At 39.9% G+C, this 20551-nt stretch overlaps 1 protein-coding gene across 5 annotated transcripts in view; it reads right to left on the reverse strand.

The window, feature by feature from the left end:
* Nucleotides 1–3190: 3190 nt before the first annotated feature.
* LOC122844621 (neuroligin-3-like) overlaps nucleotides 3191–20551 on the reverse strand; it is a 30598-nt gene continuing 13237 nt past the window's right edge. For 3 of the 5 annotated variants that reach the window (XM_044140267.1, XM_044140268.1, XM_044140266.1), the window contains 6 exons: nucleotides 19843–20513; nucleotides 16077–16136; nucleotides 15136–15285; nucleotides 12925–13110; nucleotides 8779–9568; nucleotides 3191–5245 (listed from right to left, as the gene is read on the reverse strand). In XM_044140267.1, coding sequence (XP_043996202.1) covers nucleotides 4453–5245; nucleotides 8779–9568; nucleotides 12925–13110; nucleotides 15136–15285; nucleotides 16077–16136; nucleotides 19843–20323 — 2460 coding nt within the window. In that variant the 5' untranslated portion in view covers nucleotides 20324–20513 and the 3' untranslated portion in view covers nucleotides 3191–4452. The remainder of the gene's footprint in view (nucleotides 5246–8778; nucleotides 9569–12924; nucleotides 13111–15135; nucleotides 15286–16076; nucleotides 16137–19842; nucleotides 20514–20551) is intronic. The other 2 variants (XM_044140271.1, XM_044140269.1) reach the window with 2 other exon arrangements.

Here is a 20551-nt window from a genome sequence, read left to right on the forward strand (position 1 = left end):
AACTTTCTGGCCTATACGTAAAACCGTATGTGTGGTGGTAATCGAATGTTGCTCATATCTCTGAACACACCATTCCCACAGTCACACACAGAAGCAGCGTCATGCTGTAAGGGTGTTTTTAATTGCCAGTGACAGGAGCGCCGCCTGAGTCGATGGGAAGATGAATGGAGCTAAATGCAGCGCAATCCTGGGGGAAAACCTGTTAGAGGCTCTGAAAGACTTGAGACTGAGGTGGATCCTTCCAGCATGATGACCACCTTAAACGAACAAACAGGGGAAAAAAAGAAATGAAATGCTTTGGATTGAAATGTGAATGAATGGCCCAATCCAAGTCTACACATTAATCCAATTGAGGATTTGTGTAATCACTAAAAACTTGTCAAAACCTTCACAGTAGATGTGCAAAGCAGGTGGAGACATACTCCCACAAGACTTTCAGTAGTAGTTGCATGAACGGTGGTTCAACAAAGGGTTGACTCAGGCAGGGGAATACAAATCCATGCAGATTAGTGCATGCAAACCATTTTGAAAAGACATGCATAATTTTCCTCCCACTTAAGAAATTTTGTGTTACTGTGTGTAGTTTTGTATCACATAAAATCCCAGTAACATAAAAGGTTCAAGGGTTATTTGGACTTTAGCAAGGAACTATAAATGCACAATGCTTTGCAAAAGAAGGCTCCATGCAATTAAAATTGAATTCACTTACATTTAAACTTAATTGCATGTCATCACTCTTTAAACAATCTAACACTTTGCGAGACACCACAGTTATCTTAGACTGCCGCTGACGCAAAGCCGTTTGATTAACTCTTTTGGGGACGGACATGCTCACCAACATTAACAGACTTATTTTGTGATGGTATTAAAAAAATAAAGAAAAGAAAAAAGATCTCAGTGGTTTCTATTTTCCCATTCTCAATCCTTTTATGTCCTAAAAAAACAGAGTGGTTAGAGATCAAGAAGAGGGCATTAATGAAACATGCTGCAGTGGGAATGATGCCTTTGAAATACCAGAGAAAAGCATGGAGCAATAAAACAGAGGAGAGACCTGGAGCATCTATTAACCTCTGTTCGTTCCGAGAGGAAGTTGATTGGCTGTCGATGTGAAAAATTAGCATTAGTTTTGATTATCAAAAGAACTGCTTACTTGTTTGACAAAAAAAAAAAAAGAGAGAACGTTTATATAAGCTACACTGCAAATTTAGGTTTCATTGCATAAACAGCTATGTAAAAGCGATTCACATTTCAATAGCATTTATGGGATTGTGTGTAGAGGTCGTGGGATCTCTGTGAGTTGTCTTTGTAGCTGTTTGCAGTGAGGCAGATGCACTTGCTAATATTTGCACACTAAACGCAGCAATATGCATGGGCTCTCACTATGTTTGCACCCTCTTTTTTACCCTGTGATCACTGTCTACGCTTCTTATGTTATCTTTTTGTGGCAAACCAGACAAACACCCATCAGACAAACAAACAAACCCTTGATAATTCAGCTGTGATGACCTCCCATGTTGAGAGTTGAAATTATTTGGTTTGCTGAGTGATGAAGGAAAGTTCAGGCGGAGCCGTTTTCCTGCTGGGTGTCTATATGCCTGCGTGTTTGATTGTGTTTTGTGATTATTACAGGCTCTGTGTGTGGCTGTGTGTTTGAAGCCTGCAGGGTATGCAAGTAGTCACACAGTTTGAAAAAATCTTCACGTTTGCTTGCACTCTCAGACATGTAGTCTGATAGTCTGACAGTGAGACCATGCAATTTCTGGAGTCTGTCAAAGAAATGACTGGTTGACACTTCAGAGCAGTGCTTGCAAAATAATTCATATCCGTTATGCTTTTTATTTATTTATTAAAATTTTTTTTGCATTTTGTCACGTTACGACCAAAGACTTCCATGTATTGTACTGACATATCACGGAATAAATTGTGTAGTGTAAAAAAATGATACATGGTTTTCAAAAATGTTTTGCCCAAAAAGCAAATGAAAAATGTGGCGTGAAGTTGAAGTATATCTCCAGCAGCTTTGCACATGTAAAGACTGCAGGGTTGAGAGCATCTCTGGAAATCAAGCTTTGCCACAGATTCTACGGCTCTATGTTTGGGAACATTGTTGTGCTGGAAGAATAATCTGACCCTTAATCATGTCATTCCAGCTTGTAAAAAGTTTTCTTACACGATTTGCCTATCCACTTAAATTTTCACACCGTGTTTCATGGTGATGATATGTTCAGGGAGAGTGTTAGTCGTCCGTCTCACATACCATTTTGTTTTGGGTCAAAGAAGGGGTATTATGTAAAGTTATTATATTTTTTCAGTTTTATATCATGCTGCAATGATATTCCCACATCAAAAACATACCGAGAGTGTTACTTTGAGTCTTTCATGCATGTGTGAGAAATCCTTATAATGAAGTGAAAGCAATTGGGAACTACAGCAACTTAGAAACAAACTGTTAGGTCAGTTAAATAAAGAAGTGAGGTCAATGAAAGCTGAGGTGCATAAGTGTGCAAACGTCTTCAAAGTTCTGCACAGTCGATTACTACAGACCTCCAAACTTTATGTGGTTGTCAGATTATTTCGAGGGTAATGCACAAAGAGCTTCATTGAATAGGTTCATGACTGAGCAACACAATGGATGAATCTGGATTTGGAAATGTCCGTGAGAACAGCACCTGTCTGACAGAGGTAGAGGAGTTGAGATAATTGTGGTGCTCTTCATCAGAAGAGTGGGCTCAAACCCTTAATTTAAGTGAAAGAAATTCTTAATGCTTCAGCGTACCAAGACATTTTGAACAATTTCATGATCCCAATTTTGTACAAACGGCTTTGGTGATGTCCCCTTTGTGTTTCAACATGAATGTTCACAAAAAAAACAATACATCCCACTGGACATCTTTGGGACGATTTAGCAACTGTGAATCTAGCCATTCTCATCCAACACCAGTGCCTGACCTCATAAATGTGTTTCTGGAAGAACATTGAAAAAATCCCACCAACACGTTCTTAAACCTCAAAACCTTAAAACCTTTATATGCTCCTGTTTCATAAACTTTAATTCAACCTCCTTCATAATTCATCCTTTCACAGGTGTTTGACGTTAAGACCCCAATGTAGATCTATAACAAAATGCTGATAAAAGGTCAGAGTAAAGGCCATGCACAGTCAAATCTCAATGTTTGACAAGACATGTATGTAGGTTCAAAAATCTTTTAATAGCTGTCTCATTTAGGTTAAACAATGTTATGATAGGTTCAAAGAAATCAAAGCTCAATTCTTCATGTCCATCATGTCCATTCAGTGTTGCAAAACTCCCGCATTTAACAAGAGCGTGGGTCCAAACCACTTGCAGAAGGAGCAATGTTATACCATAAAGAGTCATAGAGCTCCTTTTTCTTTTCTTCTCAAATGATGGATAACTGAAGTGGTATACATACAGCTACAAAGTAATTACAGCCATCTCTCTGAAGGGTTTACACTATTCATAAACAAACAACAAATCAAATATCAGTCTAAGTTTATTCTGTACAAACAAGCCAAGCCAAAGCCAAAACCATGAGTTAGTTAGAGTAGGAAAACACATCTAAAGCAATATTTTTGTTTATAGTGAAGCAGAAGTTATATCCCTACAGTGTACTTCGCTGAAAAGAAATGAAAATCACATAGAGCCAAAATGTAGCAAGGATACTCAAGTGGACTACAATAAAATACACAACACTACATATGCAAAACTGAGAGGTTAATTTTAACCAATGCCTAATTTACATTTCTGTAGCACAGATTTCAGCTCATCCACACGCTCACACACCCACGTCAGCCCACTCACACACACATGCGGATGCCATATTTGCACCACCGGATCGGAACATTTTGGCTAAGTTGGACATTTCCATCAAGTATGGCCGTCATTCATTCACTGCAGTCAAGATTCCACAGTAAGTCAGTGTTTAAGCGATGTACAAGGCATTTCGAAAGTAATTACAGTAAAAATACTTTTTCATAATAAGCAATATGACATGAGAAATGCGTATAAAATAGCTTGATAATAGCAACAGTAGTAATGCTTCTCTGCTTTTCCAAGAACTCCCCTCCACCCACCGTGAATCGTAATGTCACTTTGTTCCACGAGAGCAAAATAGATATCACAGAGTAAGAAAAAGCTTCCCATACAAATCCAACTGTATAAACATTATACTAAGTTCCTGCTAGGTAAAGTTCCAGAAAGTGGAAAATGAAATGCACTTTTTTCTCTTTTAAACTGCCTTCGACAATGGATATTATAAAATGACTCTGCAAGTAAGACTTCCTACTATGAGAGAGCAAAGGCAGGATGTTGTTGGCTGCACACCTTTGGAAAAGACGAAACAAACATATTCGATTCCTAATTTACGTACACATTCTAAAGACAGCTTTAAATGTTCGTATTTCGCATTTTGTCACATCCGCCCTCGTGCCAGGCTATACCCGAGTGGTCGAGTGGGTGCTGGGCAAGCCTGTGGAGCTGTAGCCAGCGGGAAAGGTGCTGTATGGACTCATGTTGGAGAGGCCCATCAGAGAGTTGGGAATCATGGTGATGTTGTTGGGGGTCATCAGAGGGATGTCATCTGGGGAGCGGCGCTGGCTTAGAGAGTAGCTGGGTGAGGCGTGAAGAGGATTGTGGAGGGCTTCACATGGGCTCCTCTGCTGGGATGACAGGGTTTCATCTACCGTGTTGGTGTGGCTGGCATTGTTGCCTTTACTCTCGCGTTGGGGGCTGGGCTGCTGGGACGTCTCCTGGCGACTGCGCTTGTCCTTGCGGTAGTACAGGGCGGCAAAGGCCAAGACGTTGAGGAAAAGCAACGACGCTCCCACGGCGATGGTGACGCTGAGTTCTGTGGAGTAATCTCTGGGATTGGGCATGATCAGGGGACCCATCTCTCTACCGGCCTCACCGTCACCATGAGACGTGGACATGGGAGGCCGGCCGGTGCTACCGGACCTCTTGCCGTTGGACTGGGTGGGGTCCAGAGGGGTGACTTTGGTGGTCGTTGAGGAGTAGTGGAAAACATCGTGGAGGTTGTAGAGATGGGGGACCAGGTGTTTCCAGAAAGCTACTTTTGTGGCTCTGTAGTGGTCGCGGATCCGAGGCTTCAGGCCAATGTGCAGATACAGTTGGTCGTAGGGGTCATACTTGGACCAGGCGACCTCCTCAAAGCGATTGGCCTTGGTGTGGATGAACTTGGTGTCCTGCGGCACTGGCTTGTTAGGGTCCCTGTAAATACAACACAGAGAACATTAGCGCTCACTATAAACAGTATGATTAGATCATGATCATGATCATTAGATTTACATAGATTTTAATGTGTTAAAAACTTACAGTGGACTTTTTTTTTTGTGGGCTCTAGTGTGCCTTATATGACAGTAGGCTGACAGGAAAGGGGGAGGGAGGAAGATATGTGGCAAATGTCGCCGGGTCTGGGAATCGAACCTGTGACGGCCGCGTTGAGGACTCAAGGCCTCCAAATGTGGGTCACGCCAACCCCTACGCCACCACAGCACGTCCTAAACAAGTCCTAAACAAGTCCTAAACCAAAACTTTTGTATATACATCCACAAACAACAGTGGTAGCTGCTTTTCTTGGTCCAATGGAGGTTTCGTTTTGCTTCAAAAAAGACTATTGTTCTGTACAATTTGTGCAAAAAAGGAATTACTGAAGTTATTAAACCCTAAAATACTATCTCAAAACAAAACATGTCATCCCCAACAAAACGTCCCCCAATGCTAATGTCAGAGTTCATGTCCACATTTCTAGAGATGTATTTTTTTTTCTCCAAGAAACTATATGTCTGATTAGAGGTTCTGGAAACACCAGAACCTAATAACACTTTTTTAATAACAATATGATGGTTTCAAGTGCAGATAAAAAGAATTAAATCTCTTTGTTGTTGAACTCATATGTATAATCAATAATTAATCAGTTTTTGAATTGAAAATATTTATTTTGCAGATACGTGTTTTTTTTTGCTGAAAATGCTATTATTTTTGCTTTTATGGCGGTATTACCTCTTTTTCAGGCAAATGGGGTTATTTTATAGCACAATTCAGTAGCTATGTTACCATCAGTTGTTATAAAAACCCCAGAAATCTCATATATACTCAATTTATTCATGGGATTTCTGTGAGGAGAAAGTTTGGAAGCTTCGAAGAGGAGCTGCACCTCAGAGGTGGTGCTCGGTCCACCTAGGTGTTTTGCACAGCTGAATGGTTGCCATGGAGATTAAAGGATTTCTCAAACATGGATAAAAGAAGCAAAGCAACACTCTAGCTGTGTTGTTGATGAAGGAATAACATTATAACATGATGTAAAGCTAAAAAAGATGAATTTACATAACACTGCTGTGTTAATTAATTACAGATCCTGCAATTAACTCAATAAAAATGTAATTGTCACCACTAATTAGATTATATTATGTATGTATGAGATTCTAAATAGTTATTTGAATTCATAATTCTGTTTCATAAACTTTTATTACAACTTATTCTGTTTGCTCTTTTATGATTGTAGATTGTAGATGCAATTTTGAATCGCTTTAACTGTTGTTTTTAAATGTGGTACATAAACACAGCTGACACTGAGAAAGATTAGATTACATTTTTAAAAGATTATTGTCATTACACATCTATAAAAACTGTAGCAAAATACAGTCCAGCATCTTAGCAGTTCTGCAAAGAACAGCAACCACATTGTACACAGCATATAGGGGAAATGAAGTCAGAATAAAGCAATTAAATATAGAAGAAAATCTGATGTTATCCTTTTTTAGCATATGAAAACATAATGATTTCAATTACCACATTATGAACTATCCCTGAAATATGATCCTTGATAATGATTTTAGCTGCATTAGAAAAACATAAGAAATTTTTACACTGCTTTGCAAAATGTATTCATACAATTTGAATGTTTCTACATATTGTCATGCTGCAAGACGATGTTTTGATCGAAAATGTGTTTAATAGATCACAAAGCAGAGCATAACTGTGAAGAATAAGAAAAAGTAGACTAAAAGTAAATTGCAGTTTTGGCAGCGTGTTTATAGTTGCTGTTCTACTGGACAGGAGTAAAGGATCTCCACAGCATGATGCTGCCACCACTATGCTTTCCACCATTTCTAGAGGCCATGTTTTGTTGATTTTGTTTAGTGCCATAGTTTGTTTCAAAATGACGAATTGAAGAGTGCAATACAATCTGCTCAATGTTTACTAAAACTCTCCAACAAATACTCCAACAAATAGGGGTTATATGACCTCTGAAGGAAATACTCTGAAGGAAATACTCCATTCGTGGAGTGTTGATACATTAGTAAGGCACTGCTGTGGTGCCACGTTCGTTTAAGGAAGGCCTTTCTGAAATTCTACCAAAAGGGAAGACAGATTTCCACAAATGAAAGAGCTAAATAGGTGCACACATTGTAATATTCCCATCTCTCCTCAAAGAAACAGCTTTTACTTTTTTCTACACAGCAGCATTAGCAGCCCACGGTGACCCGTGCCGTGCTTTTGCCTTCTGCCGGGGTCAACCTACACAAAGATTTATTACAGCTGTAGAGTGCTTCCAGCAAAGCAGCAGAGGAGTCCTCCACTAAAGTGAAACTCACTTAAGTGTCTCTTGGCTCAGTGGAAAAAAAAGAAAGAAAGAAAAAAAGACCCAGCAAGGCTTTGCTTAGAAAAAGGCCTGCAGAGCTCTGCACTGTAGAGAAACGGGTTTTCCTTTTAAACAGTCAGCATCAAATTGAGCTTGTCTCAAATAATAAGCATCATTTTGCACTCCATGGACAACTTTTTGAAATTTAAGTTTTGATGTGAGTTCAAATCTCCCCGAGGTGAAATGGGAACAGACAGATACATGTTTGTTGCTTTTTAGTCATATCAAAAGAAATAATACATTTTCATAACAAATTAAAGATCCTAAAGGGAAAGATTATGACATCCTTTGCTTCTGCCCATGAGTAACAAATTGATATCAGGGAATTATGATTCTACATCAGCCTCATGAAAACAATATGAAAGAGAAAATCTTCTGTAAAGTTAATACATTTCAGAAGTTAACACATTTTGTGGTTAAATCTTTAAATTTTTATTAAATACTTAATAAAGTTTAAGTTTGTTTTCCATTTAACACAAACTAGTGCATAAATGGAACCAGGAAGGTCCGTCCGTCCGTCCGTCCATCCATCCGTCCATCCGTCCATCCATCCATCCATCCATCCATCCATCCATCCATCTACTGCTCTATGACCTCAGAACTGCATCAAATTGGCAAGATAAATTAGATAAGTAAAATCCTGCATGTGCTTGACATCTAAATACAAAAATATATTGTACTTTTGATTGTGTACAACATGAATAGTGACACGAAAAAAAAGAAAACTGAATAAAATTAAAGAGCTTGTTGACATGTGTAATTAAAATTAGTCACAGCACAGCAAGCAGACCCTCACTTCAGTTTTTAGACTTTAAGGAATTTAATAAAAAGTTAAGCATTTTTTTTTTTCCCCCATGAGTGAATTTCAGCCTAATAACAAAGAAAAAAATGAGATAAGTGTAAGAGAGGCGTAAGTGGGAATCCAGGCTAAACTTAATTAGTGGACACTACTTCAGAGAGAAACCAGCGCTGAGGCTACTTCTCACTCAGTCACACCGGGAAGGTTAAATTAGACATTGAATAGGTATCAGAAGGTCAACTACAACAAATAAACAAATCACAGTGAGGGATCTTGTTGGAAGCTGCTGATGTAACTCACCCGCTCTTGGCAAAGTTGGTCCAGTACGTCATGACCACGGCGCTGAGCATGATGTCATTCCTGGAGAAGTTGCAGGGGAACAGATCCGTGGGGCCCACCATCGGGATGCCAAACACATACGGCACCTCGTCTCCATGCGCCGAGTCTGACCACACCGGCTTCATAAGGCTCTGGCAGTGGTGGTAGAAGGCGTAGAAGTACGTGGGCGAGCCGTAGCGGGCGTGCAGGTCAGCTGTCACCACTGACGGCTCCACCCACTGGTGGTCAGTGAAGAGGGCGACCAGCGTTTTCCTCCGGGTTTCCGGATTGTCCTTGTCAGCCCAGTCTGTGTACATAAATTTAATAGTCTCCCTCAGGGTGTCCTTACCCTCTGGGTAGCCGTACAAGCTGTCCACAAAATCGGAGACGGCAAAGTCAAAGTCACTGCCGGAGACCCCGTCCTCCAGGTCCATCACGTTCTCCACGAAGCGCAGCCCTTCGCCCTGATTCACGCCCAGCATGATGTCGTAGTTAAGGAACTCCCCCTGCTCCATAAGGATCTCTGGGTCATCCGGGATCACGTCGCCGTCGATGACAGGGCCGAAAGCCACGCGGTAACGGTCGGCCTGGATGTCCTGCTCCACCAGCTCCTTGGCGCTCTTCTTCTGCAGGCAGGACACCATGTCCACGGTGTCCAACACGTTGCAGCCAACCCTCTCTGCAAGCATGCGAGTGTACTTGACTGGGTGGTAGTTGACAGACCAGCTGGAGAGTGCTGAACCGCTTTGGATGATGGCTCTATGGAACAGACCTTGAAAGAGAAAATTCAAAATTACAAAGAACAACAAAAAACACTGGATAACAGCTTGTGTTTAACCTAATAAATGTTTTCTGATTCATTCAGAAAAGCCCTGAGCAGAATCCTGATTCATGTCACACTGATGTAGATTCACAGTTATGATTGTTTTTGTTTTTCGTTCCAGAAATGCAGTTTACACATATGGTAACTGACAGAAAACATTATGCTGATTGATTCTGTTCAATTTAATTTATGTGTACACTTGTAAGCTGCTCCGTCTGTTTTCGTGAACATTAACAACAGGGTTTCTCCCAGTGCATTATAAGCCTGGCGGGCCACCAGGCTTTACTTGTGCCCCCACCAGGCTAAGCAAGGCTTACCTATTTAAATCTTTTTCAAATGTTTGCATTTTTTAAAGATTTCATAGTTGGTGTTCAGATATTAATCTCCCAGTCTTTCAATAACGCATAATTATCAAGTGATATTTCAAAATTTTCTGTCAGCTTTAAACATTTTTAACTCAAAAACACGACGGCCACTGCCCTAGTGCCCAAGAACTAGGTTTACTGGGGGAAACCTTGAACTAATGTCCTTACCGTGCAAAATAAAATATTTGTGAATCCTCTGATTTTTTAAAAGTGAAAAATCCTCATTTTAATAATTAAAGTCCTTGTTTGTTTGCTTGTTTTTTTTTTATTATTGCAAGTCTTTTTCTTCCATCTAGTCAGTGTATGAAAATTAGTACATTGGTGACATGTGAAAAAAAATATTTTGACCTTGTTAAGAACAAGAAATTTTAAAGGGATTTCAACAGTGAAAATCTTTAAAAAAAAAAAGGGAAATCAAAATGCAATTGCGGTGCATTCAAAAATGTGTTTTGAATGGGAGTCCATCACACAGAAAAGAACAGAAAGGGAAACAGAATATGGTATTTAATAGAACAGGCATATTGTACAAATGGAATTGAAGAAAAAATTATTAAATTCATCCAGGAAAAAAAATCTGGCCAAAAAACCCCCAAACTTTATATGCAGCAAGGGGATTGAGGGATTGACAGATGAAAGCAAACAAGGAAATTTGTGATGTGCTTTGATAACTGGTCAGAAGGGCAGAGAGGAGCAAAGAGTGATGAAACCAGAGCAAATGGAAAGTTAGTAAGTATAGAAGTGTGTAGAACTTCTCTCTTTTCTAATGTAATGATAAAATGTCCAACATTTAGTCTGCTGTCCCTTTCATGTCTTTCATCTGTGTGCCTCTCTATGCAGATCACGTCTGGGCATGTCAAACTAATGGTCAATTTGCAACACTGTGTCAGCGAGTAGGCGTCGAGTTTTTACTCCACCAGTTCTTTGCAAACATACTGTAATTGTAGAATCGTTAATATGGTGTCTCTAACAAGCTGCGGGGCTTACACAGACTGCTGACGCCAACTGTACAGGGGGCGGGTGTATGCAGAGAGCTGAATATGCAGTAACCCTGAGCCTTCAATGTTGATACAGGAAACAAGCTGGTCTTTTGAATTGTTTACATGTGGTGCATCACCTCTGTCTCTGGGGAATTTGCATGTAAAGTGACACGACTCTACCTCGGTGCTTGAATGTGTACATTCAATAGAAAAATCGTGCAGCAGTAGTGTTCTTGCAGGTTCTTTTTTTCAATACATTTTTCTCAATTTCAGGGCAGCAGTGAGTGGGTCTACTTCAAAGACAGCTGGAGGTCTTTGTGCATTGGTTGAAGCGAGAGAGAGCACATCCAATACAGATTCCTACAAAGGACAGCTGCTGCAACCTCTCTGGCACTGATGAAAACACAATCGCTGCCCTTCTCCTGATTTTGTGCAGCATCATTGAGTGAGCTGGAATATTAGTAAAGCAACAATAAGAGGGTTCAATTCTCAGATGCTGAAATACAGACATCTGAGACTCACAGGGAGGCTTTGAGAGGACGTCTATCAAATGCAACAGCCCTTTGCTACCTGCTTTTCGAGGAGTTTCAATCACCGAGTGTGGTGGGTTGCAGCTGCTCTCTCGTTGGGTAATATCAATAAATTACCAAAACGGGCCGTTTTTGAGACAACATGCCAGTTTTGCAGGGAATACAGTGTCCAGCAAGCTGTTTAATATATTTTGTTGGGAATTTATGTGAGAGGTCAACATAGGGGTTAGATTATAAAACTATAGTACATGACAGGGCACAGTTCAATGCATGGTATAAAAGTGGAACAATATATACCTAAAATAGTAATTTACAGTTTAAATACATTTCAGTTATGGAAGGAAACATTTTGGAGGCTGGTCAAGACCTGAGACTGGGACTAAAGTCCTAAACATGCAGCCTGAGCTACTAATGACTGGGTTAGATTAAAGCATGTTCAGTTATTATAATGGCCCAGTCAAAGTAAAAAACTAAATCCAATTGCGAATCTGTGCCCAGATTTAAAAAAATGATGCCCAGAGTCATCCAATCTAACTAGTCTTGAGCTAATTTGTGATCAGAGAGGTAAAAAGTAATTGTCTCCAAATGTGCAAAGCTGGATGCAGCCCAGAAGATTTGCTGCTCTAATTTAAACAAATGTTTTTTCTACATTTTATGGGGACAGAAAAAAAAAATCCACCCCACACTTTTCAGATTTTTATTGCTGCATTTTTAAAACCATTCATAATTGTAATTCCCCATCCAATTCCATGTAATATACTTCTTTGTGTTGGTTTATTACATAAAATCCCCAGCAAGTTACACTTTGTGGCTACAAAGTGACAAAATGTTATATAAACGTATTTGCACGTCATTCAAAACTTTTTTTTATGATTATTTCAACGTTGTCTGTAAGGTGAAGACATAGTGTTTATTTTAAAGTTTTGAAATAAAGTTAAACCGATTTGTGAAAAATCACTGCTGTTTTTGGTAACTGTTCGACTTTGCTGACATGCACAAAATCGTAAACAACTCCATTGCAGGGTATCTGAAAAGCAAATCAGCTATATTGGTAAAAAAACAACTCTCAGGTGGACCCAATGGCATGCTGAGAACTTTCTAAAAACAACAGGCTTCTTTAAGAGATTCACATTTTAGGGGGGAGAGAGGGCTTTTAGAATGATTAGTTTGTGTGGAGAGGGACAAAAGCAATCACTTACTTAACAAATACCCCATTTACCCCACCCTGTCATCATAACACTTCATCTCCCTGCCAGAGCATGTAGAGCTATGCATAAAACATGAAGGAAGTTCTAAAATAAAAGCACCTGGGTTGAATATGATTATTATTATTGTTTAAAAAAAAAACATGGGAAAGCATAGTTGAAGCTTATTGAAATGAATGACCTAGATATTGACTGATGAAGCTCATGTGCTAAATTGCACATTCTTACCCTCTGAGTGGTGGGACAGCGTCAGCAAACTGACGCACGAAGCTCCGATCCCAGACCCAAAGACGGTTATGCGGCCCGGATCTCCTCCGAAGTAACCAATGTTTTTACTGATCCAGCGCAGAGCCTGAATCTGATCCAGGAGGCCGTAGTTTCCCTTCGCCGCCTGGTCACCAGTACTGAGGAATCCTGATGTATACGGGGAGGCAACAAAGGCAAAGCTAAGATTAAGGCTATGTACTAACGTGTAGTCACATCTTTGATCCAAGTCTGTTGCCCTGCAGGGAATCTCAATGAACAGAGACAGGTTCCCCTCAGGTGTAAATATGCTTTTACTCTCTCCCTCTGTGTTTCTCTGCTGTAGTCAGCTCCTTATGGTAGTCCCTCAGCATCGCACGCCTCTTTGTGAATGTGCTACTCACCAAACCTAAAATCTCCTCTCAGAATAGTCACTTTATCCCATGTAATGTGCATGAATTAAATTGATAAAATAACATAAAACTCAGAGGTGCTCTTGATTCTTCTGCTTGTTCTCCCTGTCTAGTTGCATCTAAAACTCCCAGATAGAAAGCAGACCAAGCAACAGCAACAGCAGCACTGACCTTGTGAATGCTGCAGCATTTATTATTTAAAGCATTTTCACTCCCAAGAACAAAAACATAGAACCAACATTGATAATTTTGTCCAGATTAGATAAATATATGTGAACCGAAATAATTGGCCGTAACAAGGACTTTGTGCAAAAAGCATTTATGAGGATTTGCGTTGTTATTCCACAAATAAAATGAGAGAAAGCTTTTCTAGCTTAGTCAGATTTTCCCATACATTTGCGTGTTATTTTATAATGAATAGTGGAAAATAAATACCACTTTGGCAGGTAATTCTGTGGTTCGTGTGGAGAGGTAAAGCTGTATTGCTGATAAAATACCATAACATTCATTATTCCAGATATATCATATTAGGCTTTTTGATTTTGACATTTGGACATTATAGCTTTTGTTTTTGCCAATCTGCTGCTTATGGAGAAACACAGGCGGAGTAATATTAGCTTGTTAGTAGGTCAGGTTCAGGTAGACTGAATGGCTCACTGCCGGAGAGAATGCTGCTCTAATCTTGAAAACTGAATTTTGAAAACAGCATTAATACGACTGATGGATGCTGCTTCCTTTCAGATTTCATACCATGATGTTTAAGGGTTTTCACAGCAGGAAATATGGCTAGACAGACAAAATTAGCTTTTCTTTCAGGTGGAGAAGAAAGTGAAATAGCTTTTTTTCAACCAGCTGATTGTTGGTATTTAGCATCAGGTGAGGGCGTGCCAGTGTTTTCCCTATGCTAAATACACCTGCAGGGAAATCTACTCATTCCAGCTAATTCTTTGGCATCTGGTGAAAGAGACTTTAAACTCTTCACACTGACAGAAATTGCTAGAAAATTTGCTACCTTGTAAGATTCTTTCCTTTATTTTCTTTACTAACTAATGCGTTTACATACACATGTGCAAGCACAAATAATTACACAGCCAATCTTTCCTGACTCTTCTGAGTTCGTGTTAAAATGGGGAAGAGCAGCTATAACTGAGGAAATGGGTTAGCCAAGCGAGTGAAATAACCCAAACTCAATGATTTAACAGCTTTAACTCTCTAAAACACTTTATCTAAATTACTATTCATTAAATAAAAGAATAGAAATATTTACACAAAAAATGCTTATTTGGAAATGGGCTCCCTTTTAATCATTTATATCCTAAATTAAAAATTTCTGCTTGGATATTTTTGCTTCTTTTAATTGCACACAGTTCTTCAAATGTCCTGTGAGTAAATATATATTGCTCATTTATCCATAACAACTAGAACTTTCAATATCTAGCAAGTTATTTTCGCAATTTACCGTCTATTAAAAGAGATTAAATTCACTCCCTTGTACGGCGGGAGTGAAATTACCGTAATAGACCAATATTTGCTGGAAAGCGCAACGTCTCCACTTTCAGAAACCGTTGGAATTTTTCATATAGCGCAAAGTGTGGGAGAATTACGGTGCTACAAATTTGGCTGGATCGACGGCGCTCCATTTAGGACAGGATTAAACTGTGCTTCGGATCGGCACTGCCTGGAAACTAAGGCGTTAATAAGACTAAACAGGGTTAAACTGCATTTTTCAAGTTACCACACACACATACACCCACACACACGCACGCCCACACGGTATAGTTACCTAATATTCCAATCCTGTAGTTGAGAGTCACGACCACGACGTTCCCATAACTGGCCAGAATGCTGCCATCCATCATGTTCCCAGTGCCCTCCATATAGGACCCTCCGTGGATGTAAACCATAACGGGTCGGGCTTCAGAGTCCCTTATATCTGCAAAGTTGACACACACGCACACACACACAACCCACACACATGCTCAGCAAACAAGTGCAGGGACAACAGCACTGAAGTGGAGAATTAATCGAGAACTGTTGCTGAAACTTTATATCACAACTGCCCAGTATGAGGTATGAGAGAGGTCTGCTAGGAAAATGTGCTTGGAAGCAAGCCAGAGTGGTAGGCCTGTGGCGTAAAAGCTGCAATGACAATCAAAAATGCATGGTAAATACACTTTGACAAGAGTTATGAAACTAATCAACATTTTTTTATGCGGTATGGAGGTGTCGGCCCAAGCAGACCTGCCTTATGCACTAAATCTAAAGTTCTCTCTACTGGATATAAAGAGAGAAGAAGGCTTTGATCAAAGCAATATACATGATATTTTTTTTATCCATGTTTGAACTCATAAAGACAAGGTTACATTAAATGTTTGCTCTCTGGTTGTATGAACCAGAAAAGAAAAAAATCCAGTTCACTATACTGACAAATGAGTTTCTTTAGACGGACCTACAAGGGAGATAAGAAGATATTTCAGTCTGCGGATCAATGCCTGGAACAATAGAGACGGTGCACTTACTGAAAATACTGCAACAATTCTCAATTCAGGACAGGAGATGCACTAATAGAAAACCTATGCAGTCATAAATCAGATGGCCTTATTTTTATTTCACTCAAAGAGAGAGAAAGAATAAAAGAACACAGTTGTTTGGAAAAGAAAAAAAAAAGAGATTTGAACAGGAAGAATCCATGCATCAAAACGTTTGAGCTGGTAGAAAAAATACCTTCAGATATATGAATCTCAGCGTGTGAGAAAGCCGCCCCCCTTTTCTTGTGTTGGCTTCCTGGGATTCAGAAAGGAGGGAAAAAAAAAGAAGTACAAAATTCAAAAAAAGCAAGGTAGATTTGACTGCGCCTCTTATTTAATATACCGCTCCAATCAAAGAGGCAGCCTGAAGAGGAAAGAGCCAGAATCTCGTTCTGGCAAAAGAAAAACATCAGATAGTTTTAAGTATGGCAGTTAAAAAAATTGACAAACTGGAGCTTTAAACAAGGGAAAGTTTGTTTTTTAAGTACAGTGCTTACATTTCTGTAACCAATAGATCTCCATCACATTTGATAGTCATAGATTCAAACAATTTAAAACTCAACATCAATTCCAAGATGTTACTTTGGTCGTTTTTGCATTATTTTCTCCAAGCTTTTACAAACTTTGATTTCCTATTTAAGGACTTGTCATCATAATTTCACTCTAAATGTACGGAAACAATTTTCCTAACACTGTCAAGCGCAGCTGCATTTGTAAATATATCCCCTACAGGCTATATATGTCAAGTTGATGTGATTTGGTAATTCTTCTGCGTGTTAAATGTAAATTCCAAGATGATTTTCCATCCAGAGCATAATTTGCACACTAATGAGATCATTTTTTTAATTCCCCAAATGAGTAATTATATTATTAATTCCATAAATGTCTATTAATCAGGCAACAGACAGACAAGCTTTGCTCTAGCCTTGGAGCCACAGTCATATGTTTTTAAATTTCTGTAGATGAAGGCAGGATAAGGCGTTTTGAGATGGTTCAGCCTAATTCAAGGTCGTTCTGTTTAAGTGATTCCCTGACTCTGCAGGTCTGGCAGTAATTGAGTCTGGTGAAACTAAATTCAGATTTCTATAAAAGAAGAAATGTATAACTCATTTAGACAGGTTGGTTTGGACAGCCTTTTTTAATTAATCAATTAAATAAAGACCTAAAAACTGATCTTTAATGTAACCTTTGTCTAATATGGAAATTTGCTGATGATTTGAAACATCTAAGTGTGACAAAAATAAGCAAAAATGTTAAAAATCTGTCAGGAATGGGAGCCATCTTCGCAGCGCTACAGGATTCCACACAGAAATGATTCCTCAGATGGGAGTGACTGAAGGTGAATCCTTCATTATTCCTGCAACTACCATGTCGGTTGCTTAGGTAAATCACTGCAGAATACAGTATAAAAAAAACCTCAAAGTGTATTGCTCAGTATAATGAATAACTAACAAGTCAGAAGGTTCATTTTAAAAAGCTCAGAAATCACGAAAATACCTTGTTTGGAAGCGCTGGAGATTAGTCTTAGAGAAAACACCTGAGCAAAAGTGAATAAAAACTGAATCACAAAATGCACCAGGTGCATTTCAAATGAACAAAAAACCAGAGGACCAAAAGGGTCAAGTTGCTTTTCTAAAGCGTTTGAAAAGGAGAAATTTAATTGACCTGCTTTTGTGCCAGGTGGCCAGGCCCATAGGGATCTCAGGCGAGGGGATTTATGAAATGCATAGCCTGCACCATTTTGGACAGCTACCTTTCAAGCAGGCTGTTTATCGGCTGTTGCTATGCTACCACAGGCAAAAAAACTAAACAAAACAAAAAAAAAAACAGTCTCAAAGAGCGGTGTGGCAAATACACAAACAGAACCCAGTTCAGCTCTGAATGTTGAATGTTTCGCACTGAGCGCCTGTGAGGGGAGGTGAAAGCCTCTCAGAAATTGTGCTTAATTAGCACCTTGAAGTAACGGGAATTAGGAGAAAACTGTTAGTCAGCGCTGGATTTCCAAATCACACAGCGTTGCTGCCGTATTACAATGTTCTGTTAATCTACAGATTCACAGCAGACACACAAAGTGTTCCCTCGCCGGTTCATTTCACAGCTCAGAAATAGGAAAGGATTCAGCATGCAATAGTCAGTTGACTCCTGCGCTTCTTTAATTGGCCCCCAGCAGACACACTGTCTGAACAAAGCAGTGACTCATTAATAAGAAGACGATTTTGGCACACAAAAAAAGGATTTGAATAAAGGAAAGTTATTTCTAAGCAGCCCTTACAAGGCAAGGGCTGAAATGAGATTCTTATGAAATACCAGCCTTGTCATTGTTCTGTAATATTTATATAATATGTTTGGAATAAGTTGCTATTGTTGGTTGTAAACTGTGGAAAATGATTATTTGACTGACAACATGTATTTATTTATTTTTTTTGTTGTTATTTTGTTATTTAGTCTTAGATAAAACAAAATATAAAATTAACACCTACTACATATCACAGGAAACGAATACACGAGCATCATTGACAGCACTAAGACCTTCCTCCAGGCTCTGATAGTTTGTTTTTGACTAAGCAGCAAAGTTTTGCATATTTCTGTAGGACCATAGGGAGAAGACATAGGAGCTTTTTCACAGATTGTTTGTTTCATATTGTACTGTCATCATGACATAATGACAAGTTTTAACAAATATGTAAAAGAGAAAAAGGATTGTGTGCCTTTAAAGGCTTATTTCTGAGAAGCACAACTACAAGCTGGTTGATTAGTCAGGCTATCTGCTCTGGTAGCAAGTCAGCAATGCACTACTAAGCAGACCAGGCATTCGCAGATCGCTGGCCTTTAATAAAACTGATGCATGTTGCTTTTTTTTTGCACAATGACTGTCTATGTTTTTCACAATTGCTTTTCCAAACAGCCAATTTTTTATTTTTCCTAACCAAAGGAAAGTGTAGTAGCCTTCATTCTGTTGGCTGACAGGCAAAATGTAAGGGAAGGGAGGTGCTAGGTTGGATTTTGTAGTGACTGTATTAAAGTTTTAAAGTTATGACACAATCATTAGTTGCAGTATAAGGCCTGGAACAGCTCACCTATGCTCAGTGGCTGACATGGATAAATGAAAAACTGCTGAATTGTAAGGAGTCACCACTCTCTGGAGATAATGCTCCTGTTTCTGCCTCCACAGTGGGAACCTCTCACAAAAGAAAAACAACCAGGATAAATGGAAGTTTTAGGAAAATAAGTCTCTGTGGAAAAATGTTTCCAGTTTGATCATCATGATGAGGCTTTGCCTCACTAAAACTGGTCCTTCTGTTGTTCATTTTAACACGAAACAAATGCACCATCATAGCTGATAAAACTGCAGTTTTGCACAAAAAAAACCACATCCATTATCTGTTCGTTTCATATTGAGCACCCTGTCTCTTTTGTGCTCTACTACATAAAACTGCTGCGTGGAAAACAGGGTCCACCACTGACTCCCACAGCAAGTTCAGCTTATGATGCTTTTGGTTTGAAAGCTACATTACTCTGTTCTGCACAGGGAGAAAAAAAAAAAACCTGCTGTCACTCGGGCACTTTCTCTGACATCTCATTAAAAGGTTTCTAAACTGCGGGAAGTTTCGAAAATATAACTTTTTATAACCTGCCGCCAACCGGTCGGCTCTCGTTCCTTCTGAACACTTTTGATGCCGAGGCTGTGATTTTAGTATTATTATTTTCAAATCTATGAAGTAGCTTTGTAGTTTCACAACACGTTAGGTGTCGGTTTTAGATGACATCATCTGCTTGTGAGATGATGTCATCATGTAGAAAAATGGTAGCATTGCTTTGAATGATAAGTCAGCCTTTCGGTTGTAGCAGTGGTATGGGCAGTGGTCGCAGAGTTCATGGTGATCACAGGACAACAAGCAGCAACAGCGGCGAGTGGCAGACATGGACCGTCATGGCTATCGGGTTTTACCCCACCCACTCACCATCCTCTGTCGGCGCGTAGATGTTCAGGTACAAACAGTCCTCGCTCTGATCTTGAATGTACGTGGCTACTGTGTCCAGGTTATAGGTAAACCAAATGGGCATCATAATCTCTGGCGCCGTGTTGTGGATGTTCTGCGGGCACACGGGCATGAAGTGGGTCGCATTCTTGACCCCGGACCACGGCGAGGGCTGCTCGGGGGGCATGAAGCGCTTCTCACCAACAGGCGGAGCGGCGTAGGGGACCCCGAGGTACTGATCAACGGGTCTGAGGACCTCGCTGGGCACGGGCACCCGGAGGCCCCGCAGTTTCCCAAACTGGGTGGTCACAGTTGGGTAGAATTTCTGGCTTGTCGCCTTGGTCAAAGACCAGGAGGAACATAACATCCACCAAAGAAGAGCACAGTGAGCGACGGTTGCAGTCCCTTGCTGATGGAGCAGGTGTCCAGGCAACAGATGGCCTTTGAGTGTAGCCAGCCACATGGTCTGGGCAGGACAGTGCTGTTACACAACACAAACGCACACTCTAGTGTCTGATTAGACCCTCTGCACTGACCCCGTCAAACAGGCATCGCTCGATTCGTCTTGAAATCCAATAGTTATCGAATCCAGATGCACCTCGGTCAGAAATGGATCTGCCCTGCTGCGTGTTTTCATGGCAGTGCGTACAGATCTGAAAATTAGAAGAGATCAGTAAGAGAATTAGATCAC

Source organism: Gambusia affinis, linkage group LG15 (assembly GCF_019740435.1).
Source record: "Gambusia affinis linkage group LG15, SWU_Gaff_1.0, whole genome shotgun sequence".
NCBI lineage: Eukaryota > Metazoa > Chordata > Actinopteri > Cyprinodontiformes > Poeciliidae > Gambusia > Gambusia affinis.